The 27,667-nt window shown below is 48.9% G+C and overlaps 1 protein-coding gene across 2 annotated transcripts in view; it reads right to left on the bottom strand.

Annotated features, from left to right (window-relative positions):
* ANAPC10 (anaphase promoting complex subunit 10) overlaps window positions 1-27,667 on the bottom strand; it is a 271,815-nt gene that overhangs the window by 153,725 nt on the left and 90,423 nt on the right. Inside the window, exon 7 of one of the 2 annotated variants that reach the window (XM_030563684.1) lies at window positions 14,677-14,893. The exons of the other annotated variant lie outside the window; for it this stretch is intronic. Coding sequence (XP_030419544.1) covers window positions 14,834-14,893 — 60 coding nt within the window. The 3' untranslated portion in view covers window positions 14,677-14,833. Of the gene's footprint in view, window positions 1-14,676; window positions 14,894-27,667 lie in introns of those variants that run through there. 2 annotated transcript variants of the gene reach the window in all.

Here is a 27,667-nt window from a genome sequence, read left to right as displayed (position 1 = left end):
CAGTACAGTTGTGCTGCTACAGCGCTGTACGTGTAGACATGCCCTAAGTGTCAGACAAGGTGCAAGAGGTGGACAAAACAGACAAATAGGTTGAAGGAGGATGGGAAGATAATGTAACAAAATGAAAAGAGTTTAGCAGAACAATGGAAGTCTCAGTTGACCAACTGCCTCACAGGAGTGATTTATAGAGGAATTTAGAGGACTTTGACTTTTCATCTGTGACTATCAGACACTCTAGACTGGGTTTCCTAAAAAAACACCTCCTCCCTTTCCTAAATATATCCTAGATATGCCACTGCATTCAGCAGAGTATTCCAGTCAAACACAGGGAATGCTTAAAGCAGGTTTGCTTTTTGTTCTTTGGAGAGGAGAGGGAAAGCCCACCTTCCAAATTAAATGTGAATTCAATCTGAACCAAGGAGTTTGGGTGACACATTGTGTCCATAGTTTTAAACTGTTTCCAGAAAGAATAGTGGTGTTCAGAACTATATACATTTGACAGGAGAGGGATCAGATTTGTAGGCAAGCTATTTAACAGGTTGGGAAATAAAGGCTCTGTCCAGCTCCCATAGAGTCACAGAAACTTTTCATGGACATCAGTGGGAGTTGTATCAGGCCTGAAGTCTATCTCACAGGAGAACAAGAAAATAGATTCTGTGTCCAAAGGCAGGAGCTCTTCCAGGAAGTATCAAAGGAGACATGGACAGAGGAACATGTACAGTAAGATCAAAGATTTTCTCCAGCATCACTGACCACAGGAACCAACACAAATATGACACACAATTTTGACGTGCATAGGTCTCACTGTTCAGGATAATCAGCCAAGAGAATCAAGTTATTTAATCATGTGTATTTAAAATCCAGTAATGTGGTTGAAAATGAACAGAAAGGAGGAAAATAAGTGGATCTTCTCCAAATATATTTTCAAATACACAACAAAGTGAAAAGTGGTAAGAATTTTAAAACTAAGCTATTTGTGATATCTTTGAGAAGTGGGAAATGACAAGTAAGTTTTTGTGCTAAGGAGTTTATTTTAATGAAATAGCAGTGAAAGAAATAACACAGTGGAACCATTTTGTGTGGTCCTGTTCATATTTCCTTGGATAGACAGAGTGAAGAGTCCACCATAAGCTTTGATTGACAGCCAAATCTGACCAAATATGATTTTAAGCTAAAATATTTATTCAAAAAATTGTTTATTATTTAAATTTAAAAACAAGCATAGCATTCAGACTAAGAACTAAGCTCCTGCCAAATTTTATAGAATATATCTTTACTATGGTGTAGATTAAGTCTAACTCTAAACATTTTCTCAGTGTACTATGTTGAGAAAACCGTTTCATTTTTTAAATTTTATTTCTTAAAAAATACTAGCACCAATCCCTCAAAAGGTTGCTATTTAGGGGCAAAGCTGTACATTTTACCAAGATGCTGAATACTTTAAGAACTGAAACCTATTAAATATGTAAATAATATATTCAGCCTGATTCTTCTCTCACTAGTTTTACAGTGGTGCAGCTCCATTGATTTCAGTGGAGTGACTCCTGATTTATATCAGCATGAGAAAAGAATTAGGCCCTAAGGCAGGGAAAATGCAAGCTGCTGCATCTGGGGAAAATAATCCAAATGTAGAAGCCCCAGCACAGGCATCCGGCTCTTCAACGTCTGAAGATTATCACAGGTGGCTCGGAGGGTCAGTAAGTTTGGCCACCCGTTACAGTGTTTCTTTATGTGCACTTGGCAAGGCCATGCATACTTTTATTCAATTCTGGGCATCTCGACATTAGGAAGATATGGGAAAACTGGGGAAAATTAATGAAAAAGTAGCAAATTTTTAAAAAGTTTCTGTAGGAGGGAAGATTAAATATGAGCAGCTAAATATGAACACTTGTACTGGAAGATTAGCTGGGCTTGGCTAAAAGATGACTAATAGCAGCCTATGAGTATTTGTAAACACCAAGGTCTCGTTTGCATTTTAAGCCGCAGTGCCACACTGGAGGGACAAAACCCAGCAAGTGCTTGCAGAGAGGGCAGCCATTACACCAGTGTGCTTTTTGCAGTGCGTGGTCCTTCAAAGAGGACCACCACAGAAGGCTGGTGTGTAAAGAAGTAGAATCATGGCCTTCCTCACTTTACATCTGGATTATTCAAGGTTCTGAATAACTCCTGGAGGTGTTGAGTGCCTTCAATTTACATTGGCTTCAATAGGAATTGAGGGCACTCAGTCTCTCCAGGAGTTGCCAGCACCTTGCAGAAGACCTTAGGTCTTGTCCATATGAACACCTAGTTTGTGGCAAGCTAGGGTGTAAATCTATGTCACGCTATCCTGCTGCTCACTAAGTGTCAGCGTGGAGCCTGATGCCACACTGTAACAGTTCCCAATTATGCTTTGATCTACCCCACTTTAAAACTGAAGTAGATCAAGAGCATACTGGGAAACTGTTAGTGTGCAGCAGGCTAGTGTGGGGTAGTTTTACACCTCAGCTTGCTGTGCACCAACTGTTCATGTAGACAAGCCCTTAGAGAAGGTAGTGCCACTATGGGAACATTCCTTTCCTGTCCTAAGTGCACAGACTGAAATTGTACAGGCCTTTCTGCATGGATCCAAAGGGTGAAGGGCATAATTTTACCTTAAGGAGGAAGAGGAAATGTTTAAGGTTTTGGCCATTAGGTACATTTAGGCTGAATGTTAGGAACAATTTCTTAATGGTGAGACCTATGACCTGTGGAATAGTTTTGAAAGGGAAATAATAGTTGAAATCCATTGCCTGAAATATTTGAGTCTGGTCTGAGCAATATACAGGAGAATATACTCTAGTGAATAATTCTGCAATGGTAGGTATACGCACTGGATGACTCAATAATCCTCCGTATCTCTAACTTCCATGATTCTTTGTCACAGGAGCTGTGTCCTAGCCATAAACACTATCCTATACATAATATTGTACCTCTGGAAACATGTCCAAAAGAATACAAGGTAGGGTTGAAAACATTTGAAATATTTGATTTTATGGAGTAATTTCCAATACTAGAAGTTCCCCATTAGAGGGTCAGGGTCCGATCCTGCTCCAGTGGAGTGAATGGGCACTTTGCCACTGACTTGAGAGCAGGATTGTACCCTGAAGATGCTATATAGAAAAAGGAGTACACATCATGCTCTGGGTGGAATGTTCCTTAGATTTGAAAATATTTTTAAAAATTAATAAAATCCTATGCTACCTATAGTTATTAAAAATCAAATACTTGAAGATTTAACCTTTCAGTGTTTAGTAGTTTTTAGATGTAGTTTAATTTTAATCTATTGAATGCAAATGTAAAAGCATGAGGCCAGATCCTCAACTGCTGTAAATCAGTGTAGCTCTAATGAATTAACAGTTGTCATATCATTGAATTTGCATAGCAGTAGAAGTGAATTTTCAACAAGCAGTGCACATAACTGCATGATAGTCACAGTATGAATTTATGTACAGTGCCGAGTGTTTATGTTTTCTATCATAATGTGTGTATGTTTTAATGTGTGTATTTCAGATACACATCTTAGCTTTTAATATATTTTTATAGCATTGCATTCTGTAGGCTTAATGTGCTCTCACATATAAAAAATGGCTGAGTACTTCAGCCTCTTATGAAAAATGCGCATGAATTTCATTTACTTTTTACTTGTGAGGGCTCCTCAGGGCTTAAATTGAAAGAGAGCAAGGTGGGCTAAATACAACGGTCCTGTTTTAGTGGAATACACACAAGAACAGAACAGAAGGGAGAATTCTTTCTGTTAAATGATTGCTAATCAAGACCCTAGATTATTACTTTTTCACAAGTTCCCTGGTTGTCTTGGAATATGTTATTAAATGTTGTTTCAAGAGGTGGGTAGGAAGTGCTGGAATGGATATCAAATTATTTTATAGGCTGCTTACTCATCCACTGCTTGTAGGTTGAAAATGAGATCAAACCTCAGAACAGTATATGTGTTTCAGAGAATATTGAAATGAAATAACTCTCAACTACATATTTTGTTTGGACAGATTTTGCATTCTGTTTTTTGTACTACAGCTCTAATATAGCCAATAATATAGACTCAAACTCCTTTCTTTAAACATTTTCTGTAGACTTGGTTATCCTGCAATTAAAGAAATGTTCGATTTTCATTATAAAACCCATATTGAGGGGTTTTCAGAGGTTTTGAGAGAGTTCAGATAATTGAATTTACATGTTCTTGAAGTGTTACAGTTAAACCATTTTCTCTGGTTCTACTTAAAGTATCAAAGAATGCCATTTTTCTGTTTAAAATACTTTTTGATTTCACTCAATAAACATGAATATTTAAAAATACTAAAATTTCTGTTTGCCATAAATGTGATCTGATGTTTTTCTATTTACATTTCTATATAAAAATAAAGTAAAACTGAGTTTTTAACATTAACAACTACAGAACAGTCTCAGAGAGTCTAGAGAATACTACACATTGACATGTTATTCTTGCTCAGATTCTAATAGCACTTAATAAAGCCAGAAACCTAGATTCTATTCTCAGTTAAAATTATGTTAAACCAAGAATGTTATTAATGATGATGATTGTAGCACCTAGGAACCCCCGTCATGGACAAGGACCTCACTGTGCTAGGACCTGTACAAACACAGAACCAAAAGATGGTCCTGACCCAAAGAGTTTACAATCTAATAGAGAAGAGATGACAGATGGATACACACATATTGGAGAGTGCAAGGAAACAATGAGACTGTATTGTCTAAACAGAAAGGACAGACATAGGGTGAGGAAACGGGTATAACACACAAGCAGAGCAAACAATGTGATGGCAGCAAACATCATGTTAGGTCCATGATTTATTTTCTTTCTTTTTCTTTGTTCTTTTTTGGAGGGAGGGTATCAGCTAAATCAGGACTTCTCAAACTGGTAGTTGTGACCCCTCAGGGGGTCACAAGGTTATTACATGGGGGTCGCAAGCTCTCAGCCTCCGCCCCAAACTCCGCTTTGCCTCCGGCATTTACAGTAGTGTTCAATATAAAAAAAGGTTTTAATTTATAAAGGAGGGGTTGCACTATGTGCTTGTTGTGTGAAAGGGATCACCAATACAAAGGTTTGAGAACCACTAAGCTAAACGGAAAGAAAAAGGAAGGGATGAGGGAGACAAGGGTAGGTGAGGAGAGGGGCAGGTGTGGAGTAAAGCTGGGGTGAAGAAATTGTGAGGGAGGGGGAAAGTTGGAGCAAACAGCCAATCAGCACAGGGCAGAGAAAGTTTGGACTGGAGTTTCCAGAGTCCAAAGGTACCAGCTTTGGCTGCTTCTGGTGCTATCGGCTGGAGTCTCTGTCTGACTGCTCTCCTGCAGTTTGCCTGTAAGATCATAGCCTGGGATGGTGAGGAGGCAGTCTAGGCTCTAGTGTCCCTAGCTTGGAGTGTCTCTGCTGCATAGTTTGGGTCCAAGGGGTCCCTGGGAGGAGGGGTGGCCCCAGTGAAAGGCCTAAACACCATTCAAGTCTCATTTGAGACTTCAGAATAAGGTTTACATGGTGCATAGGCCTTCTGCTCTACTCTTTAAACAGGGATGAATTTCAGCCTGTGAGTTTAATGAGTATTAGAACCCAGATTTCCAGAGGTGATATGTATTGACCCTTCATGCCCCATGGCATATGTATGGAATTTGCTCCTTATGGAATTTTGTATAGTAAAATGTGCTTTAGAGTGAGATTTTCAAAAAGTGCTCAGTGCAGGCCTAACTCAGCTCCCATTTTCATCAATGGGAATTCTATTACTGACTTCACTGGGAGCAGAGTTAGGTGATGTTTAGCAGTTTTGAAAACACCATCCTTACTCTCTTTTTTCATATGTAATTCTGTCTGGATTTGTGTCCTGTCTTTGATCAATATTAGCACCATATGCACTGCTTGGATGTTTCTGCTTATATAAAAACATGTTACAGTTATGCACTTCCTTACTGGCTGCTCGGATTGTTCATTCTTCGTAGGTATTGAAGAAAAGAGAAAACCTGTTACAGGTAATTGTTCGGCTGATTCTTAAGGCAGCTTCTTGAAATGTCAAATGCTACAGCAAGCATGTCAGGCAAAGGATTACTTAAATTTACTTTATTTAAGAGAGTGTTTAACGAGGCTTTATAAAAACACCTTACAGATCTAAATACATATTTTTTTAAGTATTCCACCACAACAGTGGACCACCCAATAACAGTGACTGGAAGCCTCAGCAGACCCATCCTTAGAGGGCTAAGTATATACCCTTAATTTTACAGAGAGCTTAACTGTATTTTAGGTTATTGCCTCATGCTCCAGAAAACACCTCAGTATTTAATAAAAATGAAGGTAGAACACTGATGTAGTTAAAGCATTTAGCAAAATCATAAAATAACTATGCTTCACTATAAGTGAGTGTTTAGAGTTCATTTGCCTTTAATATGTACTCTGTTATGTTATAGTAGTTCATAACTGTTCACTGACTCAATACTTAATATTCATTTACATATATTGACAAAACTTGAGAATGTGAGTCCAAAGGTTGTAACTCTACCAGCCATGAACCTGCTGGAAAGGTATAACAAGTGGGGTTCCGCAGGGGTCTGTTTTGGGACCGGCTCTGTTCAATATCTTCATCAACGACTTAGATGTTGGCATAGAAAGTACGCTTATTAAGTTTGCAGACGATACCAAACTGGGAGGGACTGCAACTGCTTTGGAGGACAGGGTCAAAATTCAAAATGATCTGGACAAATTGGCGAAATGGTCTGAGGTAAACCGGATGAAGTTCAATAAAGACAAATGCAAAGTGCTCCACTTAGGAAGGAACAATCAGTTTCACACATATAGAATTGGAAGAGACTGTCTAGGAAGGAGTATGGCAGAAAGAGATCTAGGAGTCATAGTGGACCTGTAGCGAGCCGGTGTGGCTCCCCGACTCCTCAGGGAGCGTCGAGCCCCGCCAGAGGCCGGAAGGGGTGGGGCCTCAGGGCACTGGACCCGCCCCTCCAGAGGGTCAGGAGGCGACCTGGAAGTATAAAAGCCAGCCGGCGGTGCTCAGTTGGAGCCAAGCTGCTGCCAGGAGCAGACCTGCCAGAAGGTGCTCATGACTGGGAAGCTGCTGAGGCCCAGGGCAGTTGCCCTGACTGGCCGGAGCTTCTCTGCACCCGCTACAACGAGGAGCTGCCAGAGCTTCCTCGCGCCCGCTACGACGAGAAACTGCCAGACCTTCCCTGCACCCACTACGAGGAGGGGCTGCCGGAGTCACCCCATCGCTGCTGTTACCCTGAGGAACCCCCGGAGCAAGCCTGGCCGGACTTCCCAGAGGTACTGCAAGATCTACCACCCAGCCCTAGCTGGGAGGGGCCCATATTACTGGACTTCCCAGGGCTGACGCCACTGAACAGGTAGCCCCAGAGGAGGAGACTGGAAGTAGCCCGGGGGCAGCCGACCCGTCAGGCTGCAAGTGTACGTGAACCCATGTCAGTGTGTTGCGGTCAGGAACCCCACTGACCGTTAGTGGTGAGAGCTGCTACTAGGGACCCGGACTGGAACGCAGTGGAGTGGGTGAGCCTGCGTTCCCCCTGCCACCCGTACCCGGGTGGCAGAATCCCCCTCTCCCCGGCCTAAGGAGGCCATCAAGTCTAGTGATTGACTGCTCAACCCTGAGCCACGAGGGTCTGAGCCTTTGTAACTGTGTGTTTGGTGCCCCGCCCGAACCAAGGGCTGGGCCCCCCTTTAACTGTGCCACTGCTTGGTCCTGCCCCAAAGGGCTCGAGCTGCCTGAACTATTGACTGCTCAACCCTGAGCCACGAGGGTCTGAGCCTTTGTAACTGTGTGTTTGGTGCCCTGCCTGAACCAAGGGCCGGGCCCCTTTAACTGTGCCGCCGCTCAGTCTTGCCCCAAAGGGCTCGAGCTGCCTGAACTATTGTTGCTCAGCCCTGAGCCAAGAGGGTCTGAGCCTCTATAACTTTGTGTTTGTTGCCCCGCCCTATAGCAGAAGGCCGGAGCCCCGAGCGACTGTGCAGCATCGCTCAGCCCTGAGGCAAGGGGCAGACGTAGACGACGTGTATCGAGGCTGGTGTGGCTCCCCTCCTCCTCAGTGAGGGTCGAGCCCCAGCCGGGCACCTTTACAAGTGGCACCTGACCAGGGACTGTAACCCTCGCCCCTGTGAGAAGGGGCCGGTCGGAGGGTGGTAGATTACACCCCCTCCCAGCCAGGGAACATGGATATGGAGTGGCTATTCCAGCTGCTGGTGGAGAGCCAGGAACGACAGCAGGCAGCCCAACTGCTGCAGCAGCAGCATGCCGCCCAACTAGAGCAGCAGCAGCAGCGAGATGCCGCTCATCTCCAACAGCAACAACAGCAGCACGCGGCTCAGCTGGAGCACCAGCAGCAACTGGGGAGCCAGCTGCAGCAACTTATCAAGCCTGTGCCCCGCCCCGTTGACTGGACTCCGGGAGAAGGCACCGGGGGTTCGCGTCCGCCTGCCCCCCTGCGCCTGACCAAGATAGGCCCGGGTGATGACCCTGAGGCCTTCTTGGTCACTTTCGAACACGTGGCCCTGGTCACGGGATGGGCCCGAGACCAATGGGCCACTCTCTTGGCCCTGTATCTGACCGGACCGGCCCAGATCGCCTATTGCAGGCTGGCGGCGGAAGAGGCCAGGAACTATGATCGGGTGAAGGTTGCGATCCTGGACACCTTGGACGTCAGCCCCGAAACCTTCAGGCAGTGTTTCCGGAGCCAGAACTACCTGGCAGGTGCCCGTCCTTGGCTGGTAGCCCAAAGCTTTAAGGAGGCGTGCCGCCGCTGGCTACAGCCGGAAGCCAGGATGGCAGAGGAGGTAACCGAGCAGGTGGTCCTGGAACAATTTTGTCCATATTCTGCCTGCCCAGGGGAAGGCCTGGTTACTCCGCCACCGGCCGGCAACACTGGTGGCGGCCGTCTCGCTAATGAAGGGCTTCCTGGCCACGGAAGCTTCCCCGGGGCCTACCTTTCGGCCACCCACCCCGGGGCCCGAGCACCCCCGTGGTGAGAAGAAGGCAACCACCATGTCTGGGCCGCGACATCCAAGCCGCGGACCAGACACCTGGCCGGCACCCCGGACCCCGCGCCCGGACTGTGCCCCGCAGTTTGTACCGCTGGCCTCCACCCTGGGGCTCCCGAGGGCCTGCTGGAGCCCCCCCCAAAGTCCCTGAGCCGCCGTTCCCCGGAGCGGATGCCCAGAGGTCGGACCCTGCTTCAGATGTGGGAAAGTGGGGCACCTACAGCGGGACTGCCCCGAAATGGAATGTAGCTTTGGGCAGGTCTGTGCAGGGGAAGGCCGGGCTCGACGACCACAGCCCCATAAACTCACGGTCCTGGTGGTCGTTGGGGATCAAGCCACACGGGCCCTAATTGACTCTGGCTGTGGCCAAACGTTGGTTCGCCAGGCCCTGGGACCCCCAGCCGATCACTGCCTGGGGCCGATTCATCTACAGTGTATCCACGGAAACGTCCGACCCTACCCGAGTGCTCGGGTCCGGCTAACTGTGAATGGCATCACTCGACAGTTGGTAGTCGGCTTGGCCCCCCGACTAGCCTACCCCATGATTCTGGGGTGGGACTGGCCCACCTTCGAGGAGATCCTCTGGTCCACGCCGGCCTTGGAAGCCGAAACCCCAGAACCCCCATCAGAGGCCATAGAGGACGCCAAGGAGGGTGAGGCAGAAGACCAAGAAGCCGATGGTCCACAGGAGGAGCCCCGCTCCGAACCCTGCTTTGATACGGACTTCTGCCGGGACCAGCAGGTGGACCCCACTCTCAGCTGGGCCTACGAGCAACTCACGGCGGTCAACGGGTCGGTTATCGATCCTCATCAGGCCACGCAGTGGCCCCCCTTTGAACTCTGCCAAGACAGGCTCTATCGGGTCGATCGAGACCCCCGCACGCGGGAGCCGTGGACGCAACTGCTCATGCCCCGCTGCCACCGACAGGCCGTGATGAGATTGGCTCATGACGTGCCGGCCGCCGGACACGAGAAGACCCTTGCCAGAATCCGGACCCGGTTTTACTGGCCGGGGCTCTATGAAGACGTGAAGCAGTACTGCAATTCCTGCCCAGAGTGTCAGTTGGCTGCCCCGCCCCGGGTACCCAAGGCGCCCCTGGTCCCTATGCCCCTGGTCGAGACCCCATTCGAACGGGTCGCCATGGACCTGGTGGGCCTGCTCCCCAGAAGCGCGGCCGGATTCCAGTACGTCTTGGTCCTCGTAGACTATGCCTCCCGGTTCCCCTGCGGAGCATCACGGCCAGGACCATTGCGGGCAAATTGGTAAAGATTTTTGCCCGCGTGGGGTTACCCAAAGAAATTCTAACCGACCAAGGTACTAATTTTACATCCCGGCTGCTCAAACAGGTCTGCAAGCTCCTGAGGGTGAAGCAGCTCCACACTTCCGTGTACCACCCGCAGACCGATGGGTTGGTGGAGCGGTTTAATCGCACCCTCAAGGACATGCTGAAGAAGTTCCCCCTGGAGGAGCTGCGCCACTGGGACCAGTTCCTACCTCCGCTGCTGCTGGCCATCCGTGAAGTCCCCCAGGCGTCAACCAAGTTCTCCTCCTTCGAACTATTGTACGGGTGAAGGCCGCGGGGCCTCCTAGATTTAATGCGGGAGACATGGGAACAAACAGCTTCCCCAACCCAAGGCCTCCTCCAGTACGTCCTCCAGCTGCGGGAATATCTTACTCAGGTGGGAACTCTGGCGTGGGAAAACTTGAGAGTAGCCCAAGAGAGGCAGGGGCGAAGCTATAACCGGGAAGTGCAGGTGCGGGAGTTTGCTCCCGGGCACCGGGTTCTCCTTCTCCTGCCCTCAAGTGAATCGAAGTTATTGGCCCACTGGCAGGGGCCCTATGAAGTAACTCGGAAAGTGGGGCCCGTTACCTGTGAGGTTCGCCAACCAGATCGACGGAAGAAGACATAATTATATCACGTCAATCTGCTGAAGCCTTGGCGTGACCGGAAGGGTCTGCTAATCGACCCATGCCCGCCCGAACTGGAGCTGGGCCCCGAGGTGGCCCAGACGGGGGACGTGACCGAACCCCCGCTGGGCAGCTCACTCACGGAGGAACAGCGCAAGCAGGCCAAGTATCTCCTGCGGGCATTCCGGCGAACCTTTACGGCAATACCGGGTTACACGACCCTGGCCCGTCACATGATCTGGACCGAGCCAGGGAAGACCATACAAGAAACCGCCTGGCTGTTGCGGTACCGAATGCACCAGGAGGTCGAGGAGGAGGTCCAGGCCATGTTGGCCCTGGGGTTGTCGAGCCATCCAGAAGCGAATGGCGCAGTTCGGTGGTCCTAGTGCCCAAACCAGACGGCACCCGCCGGTTCTGCATAGATTTCCGAAAAGTCAATGCTATATCGCGACCCAGAAGTATAAAAGCCAGCCGGCGGCGCTCAATTGGAGCACAGTTGCTGTCGGGAGCAGACCTGCCAGAAGGTGCTCATGACTGGGAGGCTGCTGAGGCCCAGGGCAGTTGCCCTGACTGGCCGGAGCTTCCCCACGCCCGCTATGAGGAGGGACTGCCAGAGTCACCCCATTCCTGCTGTTACCCCAAGGAACCCCCAGAGCAAGCCTGGCCGGACTTCCCAGAGGTATTGCCGGATCTACCACCCAGCCCCAGCCAGGAGGGGCCCATGCTACTGGACTTCCCAGGGGCTGACGCCACAGAACAGGTAGACCCAGAGGGGGAGATTGGAAGTAGCCCGGGGGCAGCCGACCTCAGTCAGGCTGCAAGTGTACGTGAACCCATGTCAGTGTGTTGCGGTCAGGAACCCCACTGACTGTTAGCGGTGATAGCCGCTACTAGGGACCCGGGCTGGAATGCAGTGGAGTGGGTGGGCCTGCGTTCCCCCTGCCACCCGTACCCCCTTTAACTGTGCCGCCGTTCGGTCCTGCCCCAAAGGGCTCGAGCTGCCTGAACTATTGTTGCTCAGCCCTGAGCCAAGAGGGTCTGAGCCTCTATAACTTTGTGTTTGTTTCCTCGCCCTATAGCAGAAGGCCGGAGCCCCAAGCGACTGTGCAGCGTCGCTCAGCCCTGAAGCAAGGGGCTGACGTAGACGACGTGTATCAAGGCCGGTGTGGCTCCCCTCCTCCTCAGTGAGGGTCGAGCCCCGGCCGGGGACCTTTACAGGACCACAAGCTAAATATGAGTCAACAGTGTGATACTGTTGCAAAAAAAGCTAACGTGATTCTGGGATGCATTAACAGGTGTGTTGTAAACAAGACACGAGAAATCATTCTTCCGCTCTACTCTGCGCTGGTTAGGCCTCAACTGGAGTATCGTGTCCAGTTCTGGGCACCACATTTCAAGAAAGATGTGGAGAAATTGGAGAGGGTCCAGAGAAGAGCAACAAGAATGATTAAAGGTCTTGAGAACATGACCTATGAAGGAAGGCTGAAAGAATTGGGTTGTTTAGTTTGGAAAAGAGAAGACTGAGAGGGGACATGATAGCAGTTTTCAGGTATTTAAAAGGGTGTCATCAGGAGGAGTGAGAAAACTTGTTGACCTGAGCCTCTAATGATAGAACAAGAGGCAATGGGCTTAAACTGCAGCAAGGAAGATTTAGGTTGGACATTAGGAAAAAGTTCCTAACTGTCAGGGTGGTTGAACACTGGAATAAATTGCATAGGGAGGTTGTGGAATCTCCATCTCTGGAGATATTTAAGAGTAGGTTAGATAAATGTCTATCAGGGATGGTCTAGACGGTATTTGGTCCTGCCATGAGGGTAGGGGACTGGACTCAATGACCTCTCGAGGTCCCTTCCAGTCCTAGAGTCTATGAATCTATGAACTGACTAAGAAAGTTAGGCTCTTGAAACACAGCATCATGCTCTACTTCATCTTACTTCCGTTATTCTGGAGTGCCCAAGCCCTCACTCAGGCAAAAGTGACTATGGAAGTCTTATTCCAGGGGTTCTCAAACTGGGGGTTGTGACCCCTCAAGAGTCCACGAGGTTATTACCTGGAGGGTCACAAGCTGTCAGCCTCCACCCCAAACCCTGCTTCACCTCCAGCATTTATAATAGTGTTTTTAATTTATAAGGGGGCTCGCACTCAGAGACTTGCTGTGTGAAAGGGGTCACCACTACAAAAGTTTGAGAACCCCTGCCTTATTTCTTCCATGCTCAGTCACTCAGTTACCCGGGTGTAACTCCAGAGTGACTCCAATGATTTCAAAGGAGTTTGGAGAGTTTTACTTGAGTAATGTCTGATTGGGACTGTAGGAATTCAGGAGACATATTTAAAAGTAAAATAGATTATCTCCAAAGTTAATTAGGACACCAAAGCAAGACAGCAGCAGCAAATAGTTACCCTCTTACCCAGAGTTAGGGTTGGGACTAGATTCACAAGGAGAACTTTGGCATCTAACTGCCAGTGTAAATGTCAGCCTTAGGCATCTAAGTGCCACTGGCATTCACAAAACCACCACTCAGCTGCTGCTTAATACAGGCACTTATAGTCCCTAGGCCCCTAAGTTTCCACCGGTAAGTCCTGTAGGTTCCTAAACATATGCTGGTGGGTATGTGCAAATATGCCTAAATCCTCACACTGCCAAGCAGCTTGGTGACCAACTCCCAGTGGGATTCACAAATTAGACATTCCTCTACCTGCTGGGCCTGATCCAGTAGGCATGCTCAGAACAGAGACTTGCTCCCAGAACTCCCATCCTCAAGTTGATTACCTAACTACTCAGCTACGTGAGGGTATTCTGTGATCGGTTTCTCTCAGTCTCTGCTGTTGAAGTTGTTCCATTGTGTATGGAATACTTAGTCATTGGGCCAGAAAGAGCATGAGAATGGCTCTATAACCAGTGGTTAATGCACTCACCTGAAAAGTAGGAGACCTTAGTTCAAGCCCCTGCTCTAAATCCATCAGAGTGGGGATTTGAATCCATGTTTCCCACATCATGTATGAGGGCCTTAACCACTAGGCTATTGGTTATAAAGGGGGAAGGCACCTCCTCCTGGCTGTCTATTTTTGTGGGTTAGGTGTTCTCCAAGTTCAGACATCTTTGGGAGAATTTAGTTAAACTTACTTTTATATTAAGCTGTGCTTGCTTCCACATCAGTATCTAGAGGTGGCCTCTTGGATACTGGCTCAAAATGACAGTATATTTTCCTTCAGACAGCCCTGTCCCATTCCCACAGCCAATTAAACAAAAGAATCCAACTCTCCATTGCTCCTTCCAAGATGCTCTTTTATGGTTGAATTTGACTTGCTCTTTAATGAGGATATCCAAAAAGTCTCTAGGGTTCCTTAAGAGCCACAGCACTGAGTTCTGACTCATATTCATCTTTGTTGCTTACAGGACATGGTGTGTTTGTGCTGGCATTAATAGGCATTAACAGTGCCTTACTTAGAACCCAGTTCTACCATCCAGACTCACAGCAAATGGTGCCATACCCTGTAACTAGTCCAATTTACTTCATGATATGTTAGTAAAAATGCTTGAGCCTTTTTTACACTGTCCATTTAGGACTGACACAGCTGCACCGTTGCTGGCTGTGGCTTTAAAACTGATCCTAATTTTTCGAGTGTTGACTCACCCTTATAGTGAGAACTTGATTCTCCCTTAAATTAGATCAGGTTGAGATTATTTGCTGCCACTCATGTGGTGATTAATAGGTAGCTCTCCATGGTGTTCCAGTTTCTTCAGTCACCGATTTACTACATATTGAAAAGCTCATGCATTTTACAAGTAGATTCTGGCGTTCCAGATATTTGGCTACTCACAGTCTCTAGCGTACAAATTGACCTCAAGCCCAAATTCTGCTGCTTCAGGTGCTCCCTCTAAAGTTTCACTTCATAGATGTGTCCATGCTGTAACTCAGAAAAGTATCCTGACAATCACACCTGGCCTGAAAGAAAGCAAAACATCCCTTCTTAAAAAATCCTAGTGTATTAGTAGACTAGCCAGGAACTAGTATCATATGATGGGCCATTTAACAGGTCTTTCCCTCCGCACCCACATCCTCAAAAAGGAGGTGATATACTGAGTGAAGAAAATAGAGAGAGAAGTAGAACTTCATAGGAAGAGATCCTTGCCCAGACGCAAGACTTACTTAACTTTTAAATCTCTCATTATTAACCTGTTTTTTTCTGGGTCGCAGAGCAGACTAATTCTCAGATTAAGCAGAATGTTGCCTGGTTATTAACTACTTTGTTAAATCAAATATCTATCTTAGTCCTAGGCATAGTGCCTCTCATTTGGGTATGCTACCACTATTCAGTATCCAGAACTAAGACGGCTAGTATGAATGTTTGGTCTGTTCTTCTAGAGTTGTTTGAAGACTGGTTGTGCTTTAATCTTCAGAACTAAATGCTATAATTTAGAACCCTAGGAGAATATTGGAAAGAGAAAAGTTTAATATTAGATATTTTAGGGTTGGATAATATACTGGGTACTTCTGAGAAGTGACAAAAGCCTGTATATGGTGGAAAAAATTAGAAAAAATGCTATCAGTAACAAAGTTGATAAAAATATATTACATTTTCTGATAGATAAAATAAATACTAGTGAAATGTTCAGTCTGAATTTTAAGAGCAAACACTGAAGTGCGGTTTTCTTCAGTACAGTGATTTTGCTGTTTTATAGATGTTGGATCCTGCAGTCAATGGGAGCTTTGTCCATGTAAGGACTGCATTTGCAGGATCAGGCCTGTTATGAAAGCGATATTGGGTACTAAATTTGGCTGGAAACATCTATTCAACAAGGCCAAAGAAAAACCAGTTTCTCCCTTCATTTTTCACTGTTATCAGCAAAGCTGTATTTTAGTAAATATAAAGTATTCACACTGATACCAAAGTAATGCATACTGTTGCATTAAATTATATTTCATTGTATTATTAAAAATAACAAACTGGCTTTAATCAATCAGATTGACTAAATGGTTGAACGTTATGCAGACAAAAATGTAAACAGAAAAGCAAGCAAAACATTTCAGGCATTCACAGAGTCAGAGTTTTTTCCTTCATACTAGCACTAGATTTTCAAAAACTGGCCTTTTGTTAGGCACCTGCAAGTGCAGTTTTATACTTTTAATTAGTTGTGGGTTTAATTAAAGTCCCTTGGCATGTAACTTCTTTTAGTTGCACTCAGGTACTGAGACGTCCAAGTGGAGTTAATTATTCCTGAAAAGTTGTCTGTGCGCCCAGTTAAAGCTGGATTGGAAATGTTGCCTGATATCTGAATTACCTAATATTGTATCAAAATCTATTGAATATTATCTCTGCACTTTGTAAGCTACTACTTAAAGTACTGTGGCTGCGAATCCAGTGGAGGCAGGAAAAGTAGAAATGGAGAGAGATTGTTTCCAGATTGGACATTAGATTTGTGCCTCCCTGTGGAAATGCTGATATTGAGGCCTGGTCTACACTACGTGTTTAAACCGATTTTTAGCAGCGTTAAACAGATTTAACGCTGTACCCGTCCACACTACGAGGCCCTTTATATCGATATAAAGGGATCTTTATATTGGTTTCTGTACTCCTCCCCAACGAGAGGAGTAGCGCTAAAATCGGTATTACCATATCGGATTAGGGTTAGTGTGGCCGCAAATTGACGGTATTGGCCTCCGGGCAGTATCCCACAGTGCATCACTGTGACCACTCTGGACAGCAATCTCAGCTTGGATGCAGTGGCCAGGTAAACAGGAAAAGTCCCGCGAAATTTTGATTTTCATTTCCTGTTTGCCCAGCGTGGAGCTCTGATCAGCACGGGTGGCAATGCAGTCCCAAATCCAAAAAGAGCTTCAGCATGGACCATACGGGAGATACTGAATCTGATCGCTGTATGGGGAAACAAATCTATTCTATCAGAGTTCCATTACAGAAGACGAAATGCCAAAGCATTTGAAAAAAAGATCTACAGGCTACACAGTGCTGCGTGACAAGCATAACAGGAAGCCAGAGACTCAAATGGACGCCCATGGAGGGAGGAAGGGGGTACTGAGGACTCCAGCTATCCCACAGTCCACAGCAGTCTCCGAAAAGTATTTGCATTCTTGGCTGAGCTCCCAATGCCTGTAGGGTCAAACACATTGTCCGGCGTGGTTCAGGGAATAGCTCGTCAATTTACTCCCTCCCCCCCCCACGTGAAAGAAAAGGGAAAGAAATAGTTTCTTGACTTCTTTCAATGTCACCCTATGTCTACTGAATGCTGCTGGTAGACGCAATGCTGCAGCAGTGAAGAGAAGTATCCGCTCCTGTCATAAACAGAGTGTTAAGGGTTAATGTCTCTTATATCTGTAAAGGGTTACAAGCAGGAAACTGGACACCTGACCAGAAGACCAATCAGAAGACAAGATACTTTTAAATTTCGGGTGGAGGGAAGTTTGGGTGTGAGTTCTTTGTTCTTCTCTCGGAGGGTGTGAGAGAGACCAGACATTACTACAGGCTCTCTAAGTCTCTTTTCAAGCAGTGAGTAAAAAACAGGCGGTTTAGGCTCTTTAATTGTTTTACACTATTTGCATTTGTGGATCTGGCTGGTTAACTTTTATATGTGTAGTTGCTGGGAATATTTTGATTTGTATTGGTACTGGGAGGAAAGTCTCTTTCTGGTTTCTGTAAGCTATAAGACTCCGCATATTGACAGCTTGAAGTTACAGAGATAATTCTTTACTTTTTCCTTTCTTTTATTAAAAGATTTCTTTTTAGAGAACCTGATTTGATTGTTTGTTTTTTCTCTGTTTTCCTTTGTTTTATCCCAAGAGATTGGGATAACTCACCAGGACGGGTGGGGAGACAGGAGGGAGAGAGATAAAATCTCTCTCTGTTTTCCTTCCTGTTTGCCTCTTTGTGGAAGGGAAGGGAGATGCTTCTCTGTATGGTGATTTAAGAGGTTAGATCAGTATCGTAGGATAGCCCACGGAGGGAAGTTCTGAGAGGAGGAAGGTGGGGGAATGGTTTATTTCTCCTTGTTTTAAGAATCCAAAGGGTCTGGGTTCTTGGGGTCCCCAGGGAAGGTTGGGGAGGTCAGAGTGCCCCAAAACACTATATTTTTGAGTGGTGGCAGCCTATCAGATCTAAGCTGGTAATTAAGCTTAGGGAAATTCATGCTAGTATCTCATTTTCTGAACTCTAAGGTTCAGATCTGAGAGAGAATGCTATGACAGCTCCTCTCCCCTCTCTGGTGGCAGATGGTACAATATGACTGATATCCGTCATCACCATCAGCCCATGAGTGCTCCTGGCTTGCCTCAGGTGAGGTCAGCCAGGGGCGCCTGGGTAAAAATAGGAATGACTCCCGGTCATTCCCAGTGGATGGTACAGAACGGCTGGTAACCGTCTTCATCATAGCAACTAGGGGCTGAGCTTCAATCAGCCCCTTCCCTTTCATGTGAAAGGAAAAGATTCTGTACTGCCTGGACTATCATAGCAGTGGGATGCTGGGCTCCTCTCCGCCACACTGCTTAATGTCCTGCCTGGACTATCATAGCACCGGGAGGCTGCCTCCCCCTCACTTTATGTCACTAAAAACTCAGTGTTTCTTATTCCTGCATTCTTTATTACTTCATGACACAAATGGGGGAGACACTGCTGCGGTAGCCCAGGAAGGTTGGGGGAGAAGGGAAGCAACGGGTGGGGTTGTTGCAGGGGCACCCCCCGTGAATGGCATGTAGCTCATCATTTTTGCGGGATCTGACACGCAGCAGCTGTACTCTCTGATACACTGCTTCTCTAGTACATTTGCCCCATATTCTAGGCAGGATTGACTCTATTTTTAGAAACCATAAAGGAGGGATTGACTCGGGGAGTCATTCTCAGTTTTGCTTTTGCGCCCCCAGCCGATCTCAGCCAGGGGCATCTATGATAGCAGCAGACAGCACAGAAGGACAGATAACCGTCATCTCATTCCCAAATTACACTGGCAGCAGACGGTACAGAACAACTGGTAACCATCTCTGCTATCATGCAAAAGCAAATGAATGCTGCTATGTAGCGCTGGAGTATCGCCTCTGTCTGCGGCATCCAGTACACATATGGTGACTGTGAAAAAAAAAAAAAAGCTGAACGGGCTCCATGGTTGCCGTGCTATGGTGTCTGCCAGGGCAATCCAGGGAAAAAGGGCGCGAAATGATTGTCTGCCGTTGCTTTCCCAGAGGAAGGAATGACTGACGACATTTACCCAGAACCACCCGCGACAATGATTTTTGCCCCATCAGCCACTGGGCTCTCAACCCAGAATTCTAAGGGGCGGGGGAGACTGCGGGAACTATGGGATAGCTATGGAATACCAACCCACAGTGCAACGCTCCGGAAATCAACGCTAGCTTCGGACCATGGACGCACACCGCCGAATTAATGTGCTTAGTGTGGCCGCATGCACTCGACTTTATACAATCGGTTTATGTAAAATTGGAATAATCCCGTAGTGCAGACGTACCCTGAGCAAACATCTAGTGTGAAAAAAATTCCATATCTATTCATTTTATCCTATTGCTGCACATAAAGTATTGTTAACCTCATTACTTAAGCATAACACCAATCTGTGGAAGGAGAAATTGAAGTGCTACTCTCTGATACATTCTAAGGATGTCTTAGAAATTGACAGCAAGAAAGCAACTGTTGATTGAGGGTGAGTGCTTTAAAGCTAAGGGTAGTGGTGAAGATGATTTTTCAACTACATTAATCTCTTCTCCTGGAACTTTGAATATTGATAGCCAGGTTCCTAGCACTCACAATAAGGACCCCTTCCTCTGTTGTGCTTAGATGACAAGTATCAGAGCCATTAAACTGTATGAACTTACTTAAGAGTATGTGTGGGCACACTTTAGGAAAGATGTGGACAAACTGGAGTGTCCAGAAAAGAGCAGCAAAAATATAAGATTTGGAAAACATGACTTATGAGGAAAGGTTAAAAAAAACTCTTGAGAAAAGATGACTGGGGGGGACCTGCTAACAGTTACACTAAAAGCAGCAAAGAATCCTGTGGCACCTTATAGACTAACAGACGTTTTGGAGCATGAGCTTCCGTGGGTGAATACCCACTTCCTCAGATGCATGCAGATTCTTTGCTGCTTTTACAGATCCAGACTAACACGGCTACCCCTCTGAGTTACACTATCAAATACATTAAGTGCGGTTACAAAGAGGACAGTGATCAATTATTCTCCATGTCCAACCAGTCTAGGACAAGAAGTAATCTGCAGCAAGGAAGACTGAGAATAGAAAGTGTCTCCTAATATCCAACTATAAGGATAGTTAAGTACTAGAATAAGTTAACAAGGGAGGTTGTGGAATCCCCATCATCGGATGTTTTTAAGAACTGGTTAGACAAATATCTGTCAGGGATGGTCTAGGTATACTTTGTCCTGACTCAGCATGGGAGGATGGACTAGATGACCACTTAAGGTCCTTTACGGCCCTACCTTTCCATGATTATTTACATGGCACCAAATATGTGCAGGGTACTTTAGAGACAACTTTCTTTTTTAAAAAAATGATAGCTCTCTGTCCAAGGAATTACAAACTACAAGCCCAGTTTTACTCCCACTGGCATCAATGAGAGTTTAGAATTGAGTTCAATGAGAGCTCTAAACTAAACATAGAACACATGGAATGCCAATAAGCAGAGTGGAGGGATTGGGGATGGTAGTGGATTCTCCATCACTGGCATTTTTTAAATCAAAACTGGCTGTTTTTCTAAAATATATGCTGTAGTTTGACTGGATGATCAAAATGGTACCTTCTGGCTTTATACTCTATGAATTTATAATCGGAATCCTGCTCATTGGTAGAAGAGAATCTGAACCATGAACACTGGAGCTAGATCTGAGCCCCCCTCTGCAAAGTTTCAGAAGGTTTGGCTCCATTGTTCAAGTCTATTCATGATCATTAAAAGTTATCATAAAACAGCTTTCAGTTTAGAGTTTATAATAGAAAAGCAAAGCTTCAAGTTGTTGGTGAAGAAGTAGTGCAATCTACAGGAAAAGAAGGATGACTGAAGTCAGAGAAACAGAAAAATGCAAATAAAATTATTTAAATTAAACAAAAACAAAAAACCAAACCCTGTTAACTGCTATTTTCTCCTCTCCTGGCCACATTCAAAATGAGAAAAAAAGTAATTACCAAAGATAACATTTAACAATTTAACTTTTAACAGGATGACATTTATCAAGAGCCATATATTAAGACGTTCCAAGGTTGTTTTACTGGTTCATATATATACTACTCAAGTGGCTGAGGACGCTTGGTTTCATGGTGCATCCAAAGTATGTATTAACAGGGTAGCACAAAGGAATATCTTAAAGCTACATTGACTGAGTCACTTAATCTACTTTTTGGAGGACAAAAGATCAACCATGTTCCTGTTAAATCAGTTCAGGAAAACATTTAAGCACATGCTTAAGTTCATACCTATTCAGCAGAGCACTTAAACACAAGCACGTACTTAAGTGCATTCGTGTATTGAGATGACCTGCTGAATTGAGGCCTAAAAGATTCATAACTTAACATTATAGAGGAAAGTTCTGTTCGAGGAACATTGTTGTTTCCCATTCCTTAAATGACATGTTTCTCTATACAGGATGATGTAGACCTAGCTAATTAATTTAACAGAATTCTTTCCAGAAGAATAATACCCAGAATATTTTCACATCTGTAGGAACATTTCTGAATGGAATAATGAAATAAATAATAGTCATTCTTAGTACTTACATAGAAAAGACGGTTACTCACCTTTGTAACTGTTGTTCTTCGAGATGTGTTGCTCATATCCATTCCAGTTAGGTGTACGCGCCGCGCGTGCACATTCGTCGGAAAACTTTTACCCTAGCAACTCAGTGGGCCGGCAGGTCGCCCCCTAGAGTGGCGCCACCATGGCGCTCCATATATACTCCTGCCGGCCCACCCGCTCCTCAGTTCCTTCTTGCCGGCTACTCCGACAGTGGGGAAGGAGGGCGGGTGTGGAATGGATATGAGCAACACATCTCGAAGAACAACAGTTACAAAGGTGAGTAACCGTCTTTTCTTCTTCGAGTGATTGCTCATATCCATTCCAGTTAGGTGAATCCCAAGCCTTACAAAGGCGGTGGGGGTCGGAGTGAAATGTGGCAGAATAAAACTGCCGAGCCAGAGGCTACAGCCTCTCTTGAACCAGGGCATACTGCGAAGCAAAGGTAAGGACCGAGGACCAATGGAGCTTCGCGACAGGTCTCGTGGGTAGAAACACGAGCCAGCAAGGCGGCAGATGAAGCCTGAGCCCTGGTAGAATGCACGGTGATGTGGCTTGGGGAAATATGAGCCAAATCATAACAAGTGGGGATGTCCGCCATCACCCAAGATGAGATCCTCTGAGAGGAAAACAAGCAAGCCCTCCCTTTGGCCCGCTACCGGGGCAGAGCTGGGGCACCTTAGGAAATGATTCTGTCAGCACAACTAATGCGAGCACTCCACAGATGTCCAAGGAGTGCAACGGTTATGCCCATTGCGTTGAGCTGTGGGTAACATAAAAGGCCAAAACACCTTAGGGAGGAAAGCCGGGTGCGGTCATAACTGCACCTTGTCTTTGTGGAACCTTCGTAAGAGCTCTGATCTCAGAGACCCGTCTGGCCAAGACTAGGTTGAGGCCCCAGGGCGGGGCTGGGCGGCGCACCCGAGGGTGCAAGCGCTCCAAGCCCTTGAGGGACCTCGAACCCATAGTGGGACACTGAACGTCCATCTTAGCCTGCTGGAAGGTAGGGATGGCTGCTGAGAGTATCCTCAGCGATGATACCGCCAGATCCTGCCGCTGAAGGCCAGAGGCAGGCCAAATAGAGGGGATCGAGACCTCAGCAGGAGCAAGATCGAGCGTACTGCAGCTGTAAAGGAAACGCTTCCACCTGGCTCGGTACGTTGACCAGGCGGAAGGCTGCCTGTCACCCCGACTCAGGTACGTGAGGCGAAGAGGCTGCAGGTCCAAGTGACGAAGCCTGTCATTGCCCTGAGTGATGAGGTCTGGGCTGACAGGCCGAGCAACGTGGTATGTCAGTGCTGCCTGGACCACTTTGGAGTGATCATGATGATGATGCACGCTCCGCCCCTGCGGAATTTGAGCAGGACGTAACGAACCAGTGGGAACAGCGGGAAGGCATAATGCAGTTGGCCGTTCCACGGCATCAGGAATGCGACCAAGATCGATTCCGAGGAGAGACCTTGGAAGGAGCAGAACATCTGGCATTTCCTGCACTCGCGGTGAGCGAACAGGTCTGTGCGAGGAACCATTTCCACTTCCGGAAAGCGGGACGCCTCACATGGGGCAGAGTGATGACTCGTAAGACAGGAAAGACCTGCTGAGTCAAAGAGATAAGACGTTCCGAACGCCTGGGAGAAAGGACGTCGCCAGCTCCATCGAGTGGGCCATGCAAAAGACCCGGAAATGGATGGCCTCCTGACAAAAAAGGGGGGAGGACTATGTCCCCCCTGAATGCTTATGAAGCACCTGGCCATTGTGTTGGCTGTAAACACCGAGATACAACGGCCTCGCAGCTGCCGATGGAACCCCTGGCATGCCAGGCGGACTACTCTCATTCTTGGGGCATTAATGAGGAATGCCAGCTCCCTAGAAGACCGAAGGCCTTAAGCTCGGAGGTGACCATGAGCACTCGAGCAGAGAGATGATGCGTCCGCCGTCAGGGGCAGTGAGGGCTGGGGCGGATGAAACCGCATCCTGTCCACACCAAGGAGGGAGTTAGCCACCACTCTAGGGAGCCTAAGGCGTTCGAGGGAACGGTGACTACCATGACCATTGGCTCCCTGTCCAAGCGGTACGCCGAGGTGGGCCGGACTTGGAGAGGACGGAGGCGGAGCTTGGCGCGTTTGGTTACAAACTTGCGGGCAACCATGGACCCAGGAGACTGAGACAAGAACGAGCTGAGGTCGTTGGGAAAGCCTTCAGACCTCAGATGATTGATGCCATCGCCTAAAACCGCAGTTGCGATAAGCAGGCTCCGGCTAGGTAGGAGACCAAGATAGCCCCTAGGAAGCCCAACCTCTGCGTGGGAACCAGAGCGGATTGCTCTATTAGTAATCATCAGGCCTTGATCTGTGAATAAGACCGTGACGATGCCCACGGGCTGAGTGGTTTGTGTGTCAGAGTCTCCTCGGATAAGCGAATCGTCCCAATACGGAAAAACGCATATCCGACATAGCTACGGTAGGCGGCGACTATGGCCGTAAACCGGGAGTATTCACCGCTGGCTATAAAGCGGAGGCATCTCCCATGCGGAGGGAAGATGGCATTGCAAAAGTACGCGTCCTTCCTATCCAGGGCGGCATAGTAGCCCCCCGGAGGCAAGGATGGAATAATGGTTCCCAGGGATACCATGCAGAACTTCAACCTTATCCCAAACCGGTTGAGTCCATGCAGGACCAGGAAGGTCTGACCTGTGGTCGAGTGGGGGACTAGGGCATAACGGGAGTAAAACCCCTAGCCCCTTTCGTCCGCTGAAGGGGGACAGGGCTGGAGCAATTTTAAGGTGGTACCTATGCTCCATCGTGCGCAGGACCCAGCGACCTAAAAGTAACTGGGGCCATGCCAGGAGAAAGCGGGATCAGGATCCCGTCCTGCGACTGGTACACCGCCCTCCGGTGAACCTTGGAAGGTCCGTCTTTGGTCCCAGTGGTAATTGCGAGGGACCTCGACTTTGGCTTTTTAGGGGGCCTGACGTTTGTCTGCGACCACCTTGGCCTTGCCGTTTTCCAGAGTTCTGCCTCTGGCTAGGCACAGAGTATGGCGGCTGGGGCCATAAAGGCCTGCGTTTGGTCGCAGGCGTATACATGCTGAGACGCATTAGGACCCTATTGTCCAGCAGGCTTCGCAGTCTGGGGCTGTCTCTGCCGCGAAGATGCCTTTACCAACAAAGGGTAAATTCTTTCCCCCGTCCTCCAAGACGGCAGCGAACTCTAGGTGGGAGGTTCGAGGGAGAAACTCCTCCACCCAGGTGCTATAATTATCGCAGCTAAGCAAGGCTTGTTGCTTCGCTACCCAGAGGTGCAGGGCCCCTGCAGAGTACACCTTGCATTCGCCAAGGCTCTTTCCGCTTCGGGGCTGGCGCCCGCTGGCCATGATATCAGGATCGTGGTCCTGAGCATAAAATCCGCGCATATGGGGTGACACGGATGCGTGTCCGGACGGCCATGGAGGTACTAAAAGAGGGCACGGGCCGAGTCCCTGACTCACTCGGACCTTGCCCAACTCGGCACCGGGGACCGGCATCGGGAGGCGTATCGGTACCTGGAACGAGATCCAGACCCGCAACCAGAACGGTGTCGGGAGGTCGACCGAGATCTCGAGGCTCGGAGAAGAGCTACAGGAGTCAAGGTACCTGCCCCGGTGCCAGATGTCGGAACGGTGCCGATAGCGGGTCGGCGAACGGGATACCGACCGGTGCAGTGAGTGTGACCAGTACCGAGGAAAACAGTACCGGGACTGCCAGTGGTGTCCGGCGTGCCGACAGGACTTGGAGCGTCTGCGGGACCGTGATCATAGACGGTGCCGCTCTGCTGTACTGACAGGGGACAGTCCCTTGAAGAGACTGTATTACCCGTACCGGCGGTGCCCGGGTCAGGCAGCACTGACTCCGTCATGGCACTGAGAGCCCTCGCCGTTGGTAACATCTCCGGCGCGCAGGGAACAGCAGGCTCAACCACAGTGCGTACTGGGGAGCTGTCAGGCACCGGATTCGACGGCCCTCGTGGGGCCGGGATCCATGGTACCGAGGTCATCAGAGCTTCGGTAGGTGCCGGTGCCGGGAGAACCGAGTTAGATAAGCCGTCTGGCTGGGGTGCCGTCAGCACTGAAGCAGCGGGAGTAATACGCTCAACCACGGCGCGTGCCGGGGAGCCGTCGGGCACCGGATTCTACGGCCCTTGCGGGACCGGGATCGACGGTGCCGAAGCAGGTGTCGGTGCCGGGCGATCCGACTTAGACTAGCCCTCTGGCCGCGGTGCCGTGGGCACGGAAGCAGCCGGAGAAGTAGCTCGACCACGGCGCGTGCCGGGGAGCTGTCAGGCACCGGATACTATGGCCCTTGCGGGACCGGGATCGACGGTGCCGACGTCATCGGTGCCGCAGCAGGTGTCGGTGCCGGGCGATCCGACGTAGACGAGCTCTCTGGCTGCGGTGCCGTTGGCACGGAAGCAGCCGGAGCAATACGCTCAACCACGGCGCGTGCCGGGGAGCCGTCAGGCACCGGATTCTACGGCCCGTGTGGGACCGGGATCGACGGTGCCGACGCCATCGGTGCCGCAGCAGGTGTCGGTGCCGGGCGATCCGACGTAGACGAGCCCTCAGGCTGCGGTGCCGTTGGCACGGAAGCAGCCGGAGCAAAACGCTCAACCACGGCGCGTGCCGGGGAGCCGTCAGGCACCGGATTCTACGGCCCGTGTGGGACCGGGATCGACGGTGCCGACGCCATCGGTGCCGCAGCAGGTGTCGGTGCCGGGCGATCCGACGTAGACGAGCCCTCTGGCTGCGGTGCCGCTGGCACGGAAGCAGCAGGAGCAATACGCTCAACCACGGCGCGTGCCGGGGAGCCGTCAGGCACCGGATTCCACGGCCCTTGTGGGACCGGGATCGACGGTGACGACGTCATCGGTGCCGTAGCAGGCGTCGGCGCCGGGCGATCCGACTAGACGAGCTCTCTGGCTGCGGTGCCGCTGGCACGGAAGCAGCAGGAGCAATACGCTCAACCACGGCGCGTGCCGGGGAGCCGTCAGGCACCGGATTCTACGGCCCTTATGGGACCGGGATCGACGGTGACGACGTCATCGGTGCCGTAGTAGGTGTCAGCGCCTGGCGATCCGACTAGACGAGCTCTCTGGCTGCGGTGCCGCTGGCACGGAAGCAGCAGGAGCAATACGCTCAACCACGGCGCGTGCCGGGGAGCCGTCAGGCACCGGATTCTACGGCCCTCGTGGGACCGGGATCGACGGTGCCGACGTCGTCGGCGCCGGGCGAGCCATCTTAGACGAGCTGTCTAGCTGTGGTGCAGCTGGCACAGAAGCAGCAGGAGCAGTAAGCTCTACCACGGCGCGAGCCGGGGAGCTGCCAGGCACCGGATTCCCTGGTCCTGGGGGACTGGAATCGACGGAGCCGAAGTCATCGGTGCCTCTGCAGGCCGGATAACGCAACTGAGGCGAGCTCTCTGGCTGCGATGCAGGTGGCACGGAAGTAGCGGGAGCAGGGGGCTCAACCACGGCGCGTGCCGGGGAGCCGCCAGGCACCAGCAGGAATCGTAGACTCTCTCGACCTCGGAAGAAGGGAACGGTGCCGAGTCGACATCGGTGCCGGCGACGGTCGGTGCCGGAAGGCCTTGGTGGTACCGGCGGGGTCCGGTGCCGAGGAGGCGCTTCTGCCCGCCGCTTGAACATCGCTCCGCGCCCAAGGTGGAGGGGCAAGTGAAAGTCCCGCACCTTTTTGTTCTTGGCTTAAAAGCCTTGCAAATGGGGCACTTATCTGTCAAGTGTGATTCTTCAAACAGGAGTCATGTAGATCTCTCTTCGGCCGCGGCTTCTGGTAAGCCGGGCCCCTTTTGAAAATCTGGTGAGCCATGCATGGCTCCGGCACTGGGCTCATGGAAGGGGCTACTTCCTGAACCCCGCTAACTAAACTAACCATGTTAGCAAGGAAAACACGTATAACCATACAAATA

This window comes from Gopherus evgoodei, chromosome 5 (genome assembly GCF_007399415.2).
Source record: "Gopherus evgoodei ecotype Sinaloan lineage chromosome 5, rGopEvg1_v1.p, whole genome shotgun sequence".
In the NCBI taxonomy this organism is placed as follows: domain Eukaryota; kingdom Metazoa; phylum Chordata; order Testudines; family Testudinidae; genus Gopherus; species Gopherus evgoodei.
The sequence above is the reverse complement of the archived record's forward strand: the minus strand, read 5'-3'. Positions and strand labels throughout refer to the sequence as shown.